Source organism: Genypterus blacodes, unplaced genomic scaffold (assembly GCF_046128005.1).
Source record: "Genypterus blacodes isolate CSIRO-AG114 ecotype Tasmania unplaced genomic scaffold, CSIRO-AGI_Gbla_v1 ptg000015l_1, whole genome shotgun sequence".
Taxonomy (NCBI): Eukaryota; Metazoa; Chordata; class Actinopteri; order Ophidiiformes; family Ophidiidae; genus Genypterus; species Genypterus blacodes.
The window spans coordinates 4,681,426-4,695,257 of record NW_027466829.1 but is presented as its reverse complement, the minus strand read 5'-3'; the positions used below and the strand labels follow the sequence as shown (position 1 = coordinate 4,695,257).

At 44.4% G+C, this 13,832-nt stretch overlaps 1 protein-coding gene across 1 annotated transcript in view; it reads left to right on the top strand.

Annotated features, from left to right (window-relative positions):
• Nucleotides 1-13,832, top strand: part of tln2b (talin 2b) — a 66,980-nt gene that overhangs the window by 29,143 nt on the left and 24,005 nt on the right. Inside the window, exons 7-18 of the mRNA XM_076140660.1 lie at nucleotides 4,220-4,347; nucleotides 4,667-4,730; nucleotides 4,855-4,959; nucleotides 6,615-6,770; nucleotides 7,450-7,551; nucleotides 7,663-7,739; nucleotides 9,082-9,265; nucleotides 10,760-10,873; nucleotides 11,424-11,532; nucleotides 12,250-12,458; nucleotides 12,698-12,796; nucleotides 13,584-13,751. Coding sequence (XP_075996775.1) covers nucleotides 4,220-4,347; nucleotides 4,667-4,730; nucleotides 4,855-4,959; nucleotides 6,615-6,770; nucleotides 7,450-7,551; nucleotides 7,663-7,739; nucleotides 9,082-9,265; nucleotides 10,760-10,873; nucleotides 11,424-11,532; nucleotides 12,250-12,458; nucleotides 12,698-12,796; nucleotides 13,584-13,751 — 1,515 coding nt within the window. The remainder of the gene's footprint in view (nucleotides 1-4,219; nucleotides 4,348-4,666; nucleotides 4,731-4,854; nucleotides 4,960-6,614; nucleotides 6,771-7,449; nucleotides 7,552-7,662; nucleotides 7,740-9,081; nucleotides 9,266-10,759; nucleotides 10,874-11,423; nucleotides 11,533-12,249; nucleotides 12,459-12,697; nucleotides 12,797-13,583; nucleotides 13,752-13,832) is intronic.

The following is a 13,832-nucleotide window of genomic DNA, read 5'->3' as shown; positions in this document are numbered from 1 at the left end:
AGACTTTGTAGAGACTCAGCAGCAGTTATACAGTGGCTGCTCGTGTGGCTCTGACCTTTATATTGACAGGCTGTTTTAATGTCTGTTTGTAAAGAATGATATGAGGATGGGCACAGCTTGATTAGTTTCGCAACGCCAACCTTAATGGGCTTTTGCTGGAGACATCCTTTTTAAGTAGTTTGTATAATAGATGAGTACTCCATCCCACACTTGATTGGCTGACTGCGCCGCTGGCCGGGCTGTTTGCTTTTTTCAAACGGGAGAAACGTGTCCGCCGCTCTGTAAGGACGTGTTTCTGTTTGCATGCATGCATGTTTCATTTTGCCATGTACAAGGTTCATGAGTTTTGACAGTTTGGAGAGTCGTCTTCTAACACCCCTAATGTATTACAGATTGGTCCAATACGTACGGTATGTGTTGGTCTGCTTCACTTTGTGTCTCAGCGGTTGTTTTGTACACTGAAATTGTAGTGAAAACTGAGCTTGGAACATGGAGCTCAGCTTAGTCTGCAAGAAGCGGTGGTGAGTTTAATCTGTTGGTTTCTCTCTCTCACTCTGCCTCCCCTTTTGTGTCACTATGTGTATGTGTGTGTGTGTGGATGCTTAACAGTGCTGGTCCTACCAGCGTTTGTAAACCAAGAAGACAGAGCTGCTGGCACAAAGGGGTTCCCTGGGGGGGTCAGCTGAGTCGGTACTGCAGCGGCCAGCCTTTGCTCACTGCACACCTCACTGCATTCACATTAGCCTATCCGGTCTGGGGAAGGAGAGCTCCCTGCTGACCGCTGGACTCACACAATGGACCCTGGAGTGCCCCCTCCCACACACACACACATACACACACACACACCTGTACACTGTATGGGCGAGATAGAGGGAGAAGAAGTGAAAGGCAGCATTTTGAATGTGCTTAAGCACATGTTGACACAAATGAATGCAATATGTTGAAAGAAACGCACAGTGTTGCTTACACTCCCACACAGAAAAGATAAAAGCATGGAAAAACTGGGCTCGGTGAACAAGCACAGTCATTCATCATTCCAATCCCTCCATCTTTTCAAGCACGGCTGTCTTGTTTATGGATATGTTCATAACAGCCGTCCACCCCGTTCCTCTCTGCCTGCTGCTCTTCCTCCCCTCTATCTGTCTGTTCCCGTTTTGTCTCTCGTCTTTTGGCCCTCTTGTTTCCTTCTCATCTTGTTTGCCTCTCGCCCTCACTCCCCCTCCTCGTACACATTCTGACATAATCGCACACATCCCCACCCTCTTTCCCCGGCACATATTACAGCACTCCGCATATCATTCTCTCCTCACAACACAGACTCATATTTCCTTCCACAATAACAACCCCGCCTCCTGCCCCCCCGCCTCCTTTTGCCTCTCAGTTGCCCTTCTCCATTTGTCCTTCCGCTCCCTCTCTCTCTCTCTCTCTCTCTCTCTCTCTCTCTCTCTCTCTCTCTCTCTCACTCTCTCTCACGTCAGATTGTTACACAGGCGGATCACAGAGACTCTTTACATGGCAGTGGGTCTAATTTGTCACTGTTTAAAAAGGACTAACTGAGCCAGAAAAGAGATCCTTCTCTTGGGCTGCATGGAACACACCCCAGGCTGTGAGCGACCACAGGGGTCTCTTTTGCAAAGGCACAGCTTGGACTTTGCTTCCATCTCCTTCTTCTCTCTTCTCTTGTCTCTTTTTCATAATTTCTCATTCACCTAATCCAGCTTGTACAGATTAGGATGTTTTTGCCCCCATGTCTTTTTTGGCACAGCGTCCTAGCAATGAGCTCAAATGTTTATTAATGTTCGAAATTTCCTTGGTTTCCACCCCGCCCACAGACATAACGCACACACACACACACACACATAATAGAGGCTCTGTAGGTAACAGACTAATCTCTTTTACTATACAGCCACTCCCTTTCTGTCATGTATGTGTGCTTGGAACACACCGACAGCATCACTCTGCATGTGGTGCCCATGTGCTTTTGCGTGAGCTCACTCCATTTGAAAGTGTACGATTAAATGAGGAGAATTGTAGTTAAAATGTGTGTTTGTGTGTGTGAGGGGGAGGAGGGAGGGGGATGATTCAGTACTCAGAGTCCAGTCTGTCAGTCTTTGTCAACCAAAGAACTCATGAAACATGATTTCATCATGTTTCCTTTGCCATCAGCAGTTCTTGAGTCGGTGTTACAGCTCAGTAATGTGCAGTTTTGGGGATTTATTTATTTGTTTGCGTTGATGGAAAATGTAATTGAGTGAAAGGGGAATAGAGAGAGAGACAGAGAGACAGACAGGCCTGTGGCTGTGCCTCAGCTCGCCTGGACACCAGGATGCCTCTGATCCGTATTCAAACTGGAATGTTTTGGCTTTGCCTTTGTCATAAATGTTAGTTTCTTTATTATTCCCGTGCTTGATTTATTCCTGCTGACCAAACAATGCGTTCATTTAGCTGCTTTAGTGTTTCCCTATGTAAGCGGTTCTTTTTATGGCCGTGTTCTACCCTGAGCTTAGCTGGACTGGTTGACCTCAGCGTCATTGCCTCAGGCTGTGTATGGCAGCTTCCGATGTCCTGTGATTGATTTCCACTTTTGCAGCTTAGTTAGAATGACCTCGAATGTTCGCTTATATCACCGGTCAAGTAGCCTACGCTGTGAGAATGTTGACTTCTCTGTGGATTAAGCGGTCATACTGGTCCCACTCAGGCCAACCATCTGCTTAGAAATAATGGGCTGACCATCACGATTCCTATATATATATTAGATTTTTGTTTTAGCTATGGAGGCGTGTGTATGGCATACTGAGAAATGTAGCAAAAGCAGTATGGAACCTTGAGATGTTTGTGTGTGTGTGTGTGTGTGTGTGTGTGTGTATCTAGCTGTGCTGTTCTTTACATGTGTGTGCATGGTGTGTATGTGCCTCTGTGTAAATAACAAATCTCACACATTAGATCAATTTTAAATAAATTTCTTACAAAAATGTTTTGTTTACTAGCTTAGCGAATTGGGTGCTACTGAAACAATGGCGGCAGAATCAAACCTACTTTCTCTGTAAACATAGCAGCAGTCTATTTAGAATTAAACTTAAATTGCACACAACTTGGTCATCATCTTTCAGCAGGGTAATGTTGACATGTTGATGCTTATCATGTAAGTGGTTTGCTAGGTAGCTTAACAACAATGCTGGTGTGAAGCTAGTTAGGGATACTAGTACACATTTTTACACTTTATTCCTAAAATCATACTACACCAGCTATCATATAGTGCACAGTATGGATGGATTAGTGTGAATTCCGTGTAATGGCTGATTCCATCTGGGTGTACTAACTGTATGTATCCGCTGTACTCAGGACTGGCTGATTGATTATAAGTGGTTTAGATTGTTGCCGTCGTCATTGCTGTTGCTGTGTGTTGCTGTTAACTTTGCTTTTGATGTAATGGGACGATAAGAACGAGCCAAGTGTGCTCCGCGCACTAATATGCTAATGCTAAAAGCTCTGATGGAGGCTTTTGGCTGTCAGCTAGCGTCTCAGCTTTGGGAGCCATTAATCTTGCTGCAGTGAACTAGAAAGCGAGAGTGAGGCAGAGCCGACTACCCCCCGGAGAACACCGGCCAATGCTGACAACGGCCTGAAAGATGTCAACAAAAGCTTCTCCTTTTCCATCTACCTCCATAATAACGTGGACAGCCTCCCAGAGCAGAGAGTCTTAAAAGCCATGGAGACATAAGTGATGCTTCAGCAGCACCAAACAGATTTAACCATATTGTGCTTGGTGGAGAAAAATAATAATTCAGCCATTCATTGGATTTCTTCACAGCGTATGGAGGATGTGCTGTAATGCAGATGGAATACTGGGAGAGACGGAGGCATTCCTGTAATGTCTTTCCTTTTTTTAATAACACGTAATGGACTGTGATGACAAACTGCTGAAGCTGTCACATTTGAAAGCCTAGAATGGCTTTTATTGTCACAAACAAATCTGATTTGGCTGTCCTCAATTGTGTGTGTGTGTGTGTGTGTGTGTGTGTGTGTGAACTGTCCCTGCCTTAGTTATACACTTACCAGTTGACTGAGAAGACACAGTTTGTTAAGCCACCGCACATTCATACTGACAATGGGCCGGCCATTATGGACCTTGGGTAATTGTGGTGTCTTTGTACTCCAGGCCTTTACATGCGTGTCTGTCTCTCTCTCACTGTCTCTCCTCTGCGTGTCTCTCCTCTAGGCAAGGGATGATATACTCAACGGCTCCCACCCTGTCTCCTTTGATAAAGCCTGCGAGTTCGCTGGGATCCAGGCTCAGATCCAGTTCGGGCCCCATGTGGAGCACAAACACAAGCCTGGATTCCTTGAGTAAGCCTCCCTCCACCGAGTGATACATTACCTCCAACACAAGCCTTCATTTCCAAACACTCTTGGCACGGTTTGCTTTGCCTCGTTCAGCTCAGCGCCATCCAGATACACTGGATATCTCTGTTTACTTTGGTTCAGTCCATTTCTTCTGCCGTTTCCTCAACTCCAATCCTCAGGGGTGATGTCAGCTGTTACAACTGTTTTCTGATATGCACACACTAGGGCAAGAATGACCTCATACGTGGAGGTATGTTAATAGAAAAGGAAATGCCTGCAGCGCCAAAGAGTAACAGTGTAAAAATGTCATTTATCTGCATAGCCTGAAGGAGTTCCTACCCAAAGAGTACATCAAGCAGAGAGGGTCGGAGAAGAAAATATTCCACGTATGTATTTTAAAAAAAGGTTCATCTCATAAACAGTTTTTGTCCGACATGAGAAATAACACACACACACATATAGATCTTACTGTTTAGTGCTGAGGAGGTCTCACTTCTGTTCTTTGTCCAGGAACATAAACTCTGTGGCGAGATGACGGAGATTGAGGCAAAAGTGAAATATGTGAAGCTTGCCCGGTCCCTCCTGACCTATGGAGTGTCCTTCTTCTTAGTGAAGGTAAGGTCATAGTGAAGTGAAGAGAGAAAAGGTTGCATATCTTGAATGTATGCTTTCACATTGTCACAGTATTTACTTCTCAATCCCAGCATGTTCAATTGTTCATACACAATGATATCCCATAAACATGCTTGATTGTATTCTAACATTTCTTAAATATTTGATCTTTCCCATGCATAATTACTGAGCATTCCCAGTTTAATGACACGTCCATCTGATCTGATATACATCACGCTGTCAGCAGATGTGAAAGCCTGCTGAGAACAACAAACGGCATCATAATCACCAAAGGGCTCAGGGTGGAAGCTGCTGCATTTGCTATTCAGCTGCTTTGACAGTTGCTATTCTGTTGTTGTTGAGCCAGACGAGCAGGTATTGTGAAATCTCCCAGGCTGAAGCTCATTCGGTTAGCATCTTGAGGAAAAAGAGGGGAAAGAGGAAATCGAGGCTGATTACATTTGTCAGCCCTGGTCTTAATGGACTATAAATCGAATGTTTGGTTGAGTAGTTAAAGCCGACTGCGAGTTGAAGATTCTCGTTTTAATGTGTGTGCGTATGTGAGTCCCGCCTGTCCTCCATGAGAAAATGTGATGGACATTTCAAGACACTGTTAAATAATTCACTCTGCTGCACTCTCCTCTTGTTGCCAAAAGCACAAGTCTGGCTTTGCTGAAGCAAAGGTGTAACCTTCCATGTGTCACCCTCCAGTCTTTAATCACTGCAGGCTCCAATGGCAAATCCATTATTGCAATACATATACAGTATTTATATAAACCTGGCAGATATGGAAATATGTGGGAATACAACAGCCTGTGTGTGTGTGTCTGTGTGAGTCTATGGACATGCATGCAGGTTTGAGTGTAGTTCGGTTGCCATCTGACCTTGACCGCCCGCTTTCTTTCCTTTGTGAGCCCCAGCAGATTTTCCCACACTTAGCCGGGGTGAAGCGTTTCTGCTTTATCTACATGCTTATCCATCCACAAAATCAACCTTCCTGCTTGGATAATTATGACGCTCAAGCGATGTAACCTAAAACAATGAAGGTTTTTAAATAAATCATTGTTCGTAGCGATCATGACTGCTGGGATAATGTTATCTGTCCTTGTATTTAAGAGCTAGGAACAGTTGAAGCCATTCTGCTTAGTGGCTTTTGTTCCAGCCCCGGAGCTCTACATTTTGACCTAGAGATGAAAACAATAGCTCGGAGACATGAAAGGTATTTTGACCTCCCTGTCTGTACAAACCTCTAATTTTTGTGTCATCCTCTGCTGCCCTGGAGGGTAGCCAAGTATAGGCTCAGACTCTGACGTGAGCGCTAATAGATTTCCAGTGGGCAGAGAGCGGAGGGCCCCTAGAGGCGGGGAGGCAGAGAGATGGTGGATGCACCGTGCTGGTGTGCAGGCGGGAAGTGAGGCGTGTGGAGACCTTGTTCCATAAAGCAGCAGTTAAATAAGGCTGAACTCTGCAGGGTCAGTTCACAGCTCTCCCTTTTCCTCCCCCAGCTAGTGTGCAAGCCACAGACACATGTACTGTATATCAGGACACACACATACCAGCCGAACGGCACAACAGGTTTTGTGCAAAACTGGGTGAATCATCCACGTAGGTGTTTAACCCAGACATAAGCGTTGTTGGTGTTTCTCCTATTGTGACAGGAAAAGATGAAGGGCAAAAATAAGCTGGTGCCCCGGCTACTGGGGATCACCAAAGAGTCGGTGATGCGAGTGGATGAGAAGACGAAGGAGATGGTGCAGGAGTGGCCCCTCACCACCGTCAAGAGATGGGCCGCCTCCCCAAAGAGCTTCACCCTGGTACTGTGCGAGGCTCTCCGTCACCTCCCCACTCTTTCCTATGGAGCCGGATGTTATTCCCTCATTATCATATGTACACATTCATCTTTACTGCACACAATCTCTCTCCCAGTTTAAGTTCTATCGCATTGTTGACACCATAGACCTCGATATTGAATGTTTTCAGGAGGCTAGACGGATAAATCCTCCATATTTATAATGGATTCCAGGGTAGGATGTGCAGAATTCATATGTATTATTTATCCCAACCTGCTGTTGACTGGAGCCCGCTCTGTGTTCTGCACATTGTTTTATTAAGCCTGGCTGCTGTTGACCGGGAAAGAAGTCCTCCATATCAAGAGTAATGCAGCGAGCAATCCTTTAAAAATATAACATTGCTTGTCTTTATGTAGATTTATGTAGATTGCTTTGAAACCGACTAGTACTGAGATGTGCTTTTTCTCACTTTAATCAGCTCTTTGATGAGATAGAGAACAGACATAATGGAGATGTTGCCAAGACAGTTAATACCATGGCTGACCCTCTCTGAGGCATTGTGTCATCTCTGAGAATACTGTAAGAGCCTTGTAAGCCAGAATATGCAGGGAGTGTTATGTGGATGTTGGAAAACTAAAACTTAAAGGACACTTGGCTTACCTTAAATCTCTGCTTTGTCTTTTGTCTCCGCCGCGCTACAAAGGATTTCGGGGAATACCAGGAGAGTTACTACTCTGTTCAGACTACAGAGGGAGAGCAGATATCCCAGCTTATTGCCGGATACATTGACATCATTCTTAAAAAGGCAAGTAAATTCAGATCAAATGTAACAGTTTGGTGAGAGAATATGGCGTAACATCCTGTATGATCCTGTAACGTCCACGCTGATGTCAGCTTATCTCCTCTCTCTCTACAGAAGCAGAGTAAGGATCGCTTTGGTCTCGAAGGAGATGAGGAATCCACCATGTTGGAGGAGTCAGTTTCCCCAAAGAAGTGAGGAAGGCTGAAGCTGTGTGTGCTGTTGGGTCTTTGCAGGGCGGCCTCATGCTGACCATTCAGATTCAGCCTTTACAGCCTAGTTATTCTGTGTGAATTTAAACCTCGCTGTTTAACTGTGCATATAATTACATTTCTGCGTGCACAGCACATTCACACTTCCCCCCAGAGAGAAAACGTTAGAATTAAACACACAAACAGCACTTTAAAAATAACAATAACACAAGTCTTGGTTTTGCGGGATAGAAATTTTGCTTCCTTCAACAGGTTTGTTTTATGCAAGGTTAAATACGAAACCTGCCTCAGGACAAAGCTACTTTATTATAATCTTATTTAACAAAGAGGGGTAGTTTGTTTGGAACGGCTCTCTCCTCCTCCTCCTCCTCCTCCTCCTCCTCTTCTCTACCTGCTGCCTCCTGTCCAAGAACATGAGACACGATTGACAAGTGTGGTTAAAGATTCCCTTTGTGGTCAAATTCTCCAGGCTCAAAGCTTTGTCCTAAATTACATTCGATCTGCAGAGACACTCCAAGTTATGGATTCCTATCAGTATAAAATGAGGATATTAACAAATTCTACAACAAAAGTATACAGATACGTACTGTAGCTTTGAGATGTATCTAAAGTTCACATATTTATATAAATATTAGTTCAATTCTTTCATCTCTCATCTCATAATCTGGATGAAGGTGATGCAGATGGACTGGCGCTCTGTCACACGGTAATGTGTTGGTAATGTGGACATCCACATGCCTCTTAGCAAAAGCACTCTGACAGACTGGGGCATCATCGTCCTGCTGCTTATGGGCCAATTGACTCATGTTGTGGTTCTCAGCACAAAAACATAATTGCTGCCTCTCAAAACAAGCCGTAATTAACCGATGGAGTCGGCAACATCTGTTGAGCAGGGCAGAAAAACAGACATTTGTCTGAACAGCATTCCTTCTGTCGTTGCCCACTCATCCTTGTGCTACGATAATTGTTTTTAATTATAATTTTGCTGTGACTGACTTCCAAATGAGTAAAAGTTATATTGTTTAATTTCAGTTTAATTTAATTCAAGAAAACACCACCACAACTCAATTTACATAACACACATCTGTGCATCTAATATCTGACATTTGATATTAAGATAGATAGCATAAGTAGACCAAACCATCACACAGTCGCAGGCATAAGCTGTTATTATTCCACTCATTTTGACCAGAGGAATGATCCCTGCATGACATGTTGTACACACAGTCCTAATGAAACTACTGAGCTGCTACCAAAACATCTTTGGAAAAGAAGAACATTTTTCATGCAGAGCTGAACTCTTTCTCTTCCTTCTGTATGTTAGATCCACAATCCTGCAGCAGCAGTTCAATCGCGTGGGTCGTGTGGAGCACGGCTCTGTAGCACTACCAGGTATAATCCGCTCGGGGTCCATCGGGGGTCCTGACACCTTCAACGTGGGTACGATGCCCTCCGCCCAGCAGCAAATAACCACGGGGCAGATGCACAGAGGACACATGCCCCCTCTGGTGAGTGGGATTGTTTTCTAGTTGCAAGGAGAAGGAACAGGGACACACACATGCCGCTGGGCCGCTGGATTGATAAGAGCACAAAAATCACACGTCAGCAGTGGTCAACAACAGACAGCCACAGTTTTTGAAGGTGGTGCTAATTTAAAATAATGAGCTGCGACTAGGACTAGGAGACAAACACTGTGAGGGAGCTTAGGAGGATTTTTAATGAATTTACCACAAATTACCGCCTGGGATGCTTCTACATTTTGCGTCACCACATTTCTCCTTTTTTTTTCTGAGCAGTATTTTCTGACATTGACGTTAATGAGCACAGCCACAGAGGTTTATTTGAATGAACAGCTGCTAATATGGAGCAGCTGCTGCACTCTTTACAACTCCACTACACTTGTGTGTGTGGAGCTCGCAAGTGTCTCTTCACAATGCTGTCCCCTTGACTCAGATAATATTCGTCAAATATTGCTGTGGACATATTAAACAAATAAGTCACTAACATAAGACTTCCTGGAGTTATGAAAGATCAATCTGGGAGGTATTAGCTCATTGGGAGGATGTTTAAACCAATAGCCCGACAAAATCCTAGCTGAGGATAGATTTGTTTTTAATCAATATTTAATCTATGAATAGCTGGTTGCTTCCATGCGAAACAGGGCCGCAGAGAAATGAGAAATAAGCGGCAGAGGGAAGAAATAACAAGAAAATTATGCAGTAAAAAATCCCATCATGCCGCCATGTTGTTGGAAGGGATTTTCCAGGTAAGAGCTTGTGAAAGTGAGAGGCTGCATGTTTGATGCCACTAGAACACGTCCAACTTCTGATCAAAACTCTTACTTTGAATAAACTGAGCAGACTTTTATCTGAGACTTATTGATCACCAGGCGTTTGACGCAGGCGTTTGAACATGTGACCCAGATTTCATACTACTGTTTGCTGTCTGGTGCTGTGTTTTACCAACTGATCCTTATTTGTCTTACTATCAGTCCTAATGAATGACAGACAGACAGACATCTGTGCTGAAACACACACCACAAACATCCAAACACAAGTTATGTGTTAAAGGCAAATGTTACAGGAAGTGATCATTGACAGGAGGAGAGCCGCCATGTCCCAGACAATCACTGTTATCACTTTATTGTTACATTCTTCTCCACCTTACATCATAAATAAATATTGATGTGAGAGGATGATGTCCCTCCACCGCTAAGCTTCAATCTTTAATGGAGCGTCATGGTTCATCACTGTACTTTCTGATCTGTTGTGTTTGATACAGGGAATTGTTTGTGGTTCCGACTTTCCACAATAAAGCACAAATATGATTGTTTTTAACGTATGGGATGAGGCTCCTTACACTCTATGGCTATAAACCTATTTGTCTCTTTCAGTTAATAGAGATAACAGGGCGAGTTTCACAGTTCTGCACCCACATTCAATAGCTGGGTTGTGTTTTTATACACCTGCACATAGTTTATCTGAGCTGTTTGCTGTTGTCAGAGTCTGGCCCAGCAGGCCCTGATGGGGACCATCAACAGCAGCATGCATGCGGTGCAGCAGGCCCAGGACGACCTGGGACACGTCGATAACTTGCCTCCGCTAGGTCACGACTTGGTGAGTGTTTTCTTTTTTACACCAAACACACACTGCTGAGACACGCTTGTTAGGCCGAGTGGATGAGGTGACGGTGCGGCTGTTTTATAATCTGAATTAGTTGTTATCTGAATGATGTCAGATGCTATAGTATAACATTACAGCCTTTTCTTGTGCACACCTTTCTATATAGAACCTATGATGTAGATCTGTTCTCTCTCAACATATCGTCTTTACCATCTACAGCCAAGGTTGTTGCCGCTATTTGACTCTAAAGCAGATTATTGCATTACTGCTCCTCAGTTTCGGAGCCTCTGTTTGTTCAGCAGAGCAAAGTGAGCTTAGAAACACTCAAGTATTCACATCTCTACAAAATCCTCAAATATCATATAATTAGCTGGTAGCACTGAATGTAAATATGGAGGATCTATTTAATGCTTGAGATGAGTATTTCAAAAGCTGTGGGACTTGTGAAGCTCTAGTCCTTTAATCCTCCAAGAAAAAAAGTTGATGTCAGATGAAAAACTGTGATGAAAGCCAATAAACTCTACGTTTCCTCCGGCACTGAAAGGCATCCAGGGTTTGGGTTCAGAACAAAGTGGATGAATCCAAACATGAAATCCACTCCCAAGTTGATGCCATCACCGCTGGAACAGCATCTGTGGTCAATCTAACTGCAGGTGAGGACGCGAGACAATTCTAACTATCCAGGAAGCAACACATTGTCATTTTCCCCTTTTCCTTTATGTCTACAGCAGATTGGTTGTTTATGAACTCAGCTCTGAATAACACACACACACACACACACACACACACACACACACACAGGAGCTCTGTTATTAAAAAATGTTTGTTTTCTGGAAATCACAACAATCCCAATGTGTAAATCGATGAACATGTTTTCCAACACGGTGTCAAACTGAAGACAGGTGCTGAGTTTCCTTTAAAAAAAACCAAAAGAATATTCCCTATTTTCTCCAATAAACATTTTTCCAGTGCTAATTAAATCGTGAACATGTTGTCCTGGAGCTCAGCTACTGCCAGTGTCTCCCCTTGCTCTCAGTATTGCTTGGCGGCGAAGACACACTAAGTTCCAGCCAACCTTTTGGAACGTTTTAATCTTACCTAGCCATCTGTTTGGGTTGCACTTAGACTCCCTCAATCCATTCAGAGCAAAGTTTGTGTTCTGCATTGTCGCTTGTCGCCCGTCTACGTGCTTCTCTACACAGGAACCATTTTAAATAGGCTCTAATTATGAATCTGACAATGACGCGTGTGTTACAGCACATGACACACTAGTGGCCCTGTGGCTCGGATAAATCAATGTGGCAGTAGCAGAACAAATTAAGATGCACAGCAGAGGTAGAGTTTGTAATCACGGTGATCCAAATCCGCAGGGGAGCCAGCAGAAACCGACTACACAGCAGTGGGCTGCGCCATCACCACCATCTCATCAAACCTCACAGAGATGTCTAAAGGTGTCAAGCTACTCGCAGCGTTAATGGACGATGAAGTGGGCAGTGGACACAAGCTCATGGGCGCTGCCAGGATGTTGGCAGGGGCTGTGTCAGACCTGCTCAGATCTGTTGAGCCTGCAGCCGCCGAGGTGAGACCCTCTGTGCGGCCTTCCTCCATTCTCTGTACTATCACACCGGCCACAAAGGCTTCTACGCTATTCAACTGCTTGCGTCTCCTTTTATCAGTGTCCTAATTTACATTTATATGACTTATTAACAAGTATTTATGGGTTTATCCAGTAGAAGTATGTTTATCATAACTCAGTGTGGCCTTTGTGAGAGCAGAGCAGCCCAGCGTAACCAATGTGATGATGTCATCCCCACACAGCCCAGGCAGACGGTGCTGACTGCAGCAGGAAGCATCGGTCAGGCCAGCGGGGACCTGCTCCGTCACATGGGGGAGGGCGAGACCGACGAGAAGTTCCAGGTTGGACGCAGCCCACTCACTGTTTCTATGACACTGCTGGCCAAACAGGAAGACACACACACATGTTCTCAGACCCCCATTACAGATCTGCAACACACACTCATGCAGTCACCTCAGGCTTTATTGTTAGACTTTCATTCAATGTGCTGTTTATATTGTAGTGTCAGGAATTGTGTATTAAAACAATACAATATGCAAATATCACAAACCTCTGCAAAGCTTTCTGCCATGTTCCTTCTGTTATTACACAAGGAAGTTAATCTTTCTGTCACGCACAGACACGACTAAAAGTGCTGGATCCCTGAAGAATAAAAACAACAAAATCGCAATTTGAGGGAGTTCATACTGACGGACTTCACACAGCGCTTCAGAAAGCTCTGTGTCAGTGGCAGGTCAAGGCTCCTCCTGCAGGATAATGACCCTGAGAGAGGAACAAACCACCAGCTGTCTCATTCACAGCTACAGAAAGTGCTCGATTGCAGTGATTTCCTCAATAGGCTGAGCTACAAAATACAAGGTTCAGGGTCCAACACACAATCTGTACATATCTACTAGTCACTGTTACCCTAAAGCTTTGGTGCCACATTCCAATTTGGTGTTAATCTGTTGAGGAAGGCAAGGGTACAAATGTAATCTTCAGTATAATTCTGATTTATGCAGATCCTATCTTTCCTTGTGCACAAAACGTATCTGTCTCAACATCTTGTGCTTAGATATGGTTGCATTGCTCTTCCTATGTGCAGCTGTGTGTTGTGTTGACTGAAGGACATTGATGAATGTGTTTTAGGACATCCTGATGAATCTTGCCAAAGCAGTGGCCAATGCAGCTGCTATGTTAGTCCTGAAGGCCAAGAACGTAGCCCAGGTGGCCGAGGACACCATATTGCAGAACCGGGTGATTGCAGCTGCCACTCAGTGTGCCCTGTCCACGTCACAGCTAGTGGCCTGCACAAAGGTACGCATCTAACTCTAACCAAGCAAACCAACACCGCAGCAGCATGCGAGACAATCCGGAATAGAATGAGTTTATTTCACC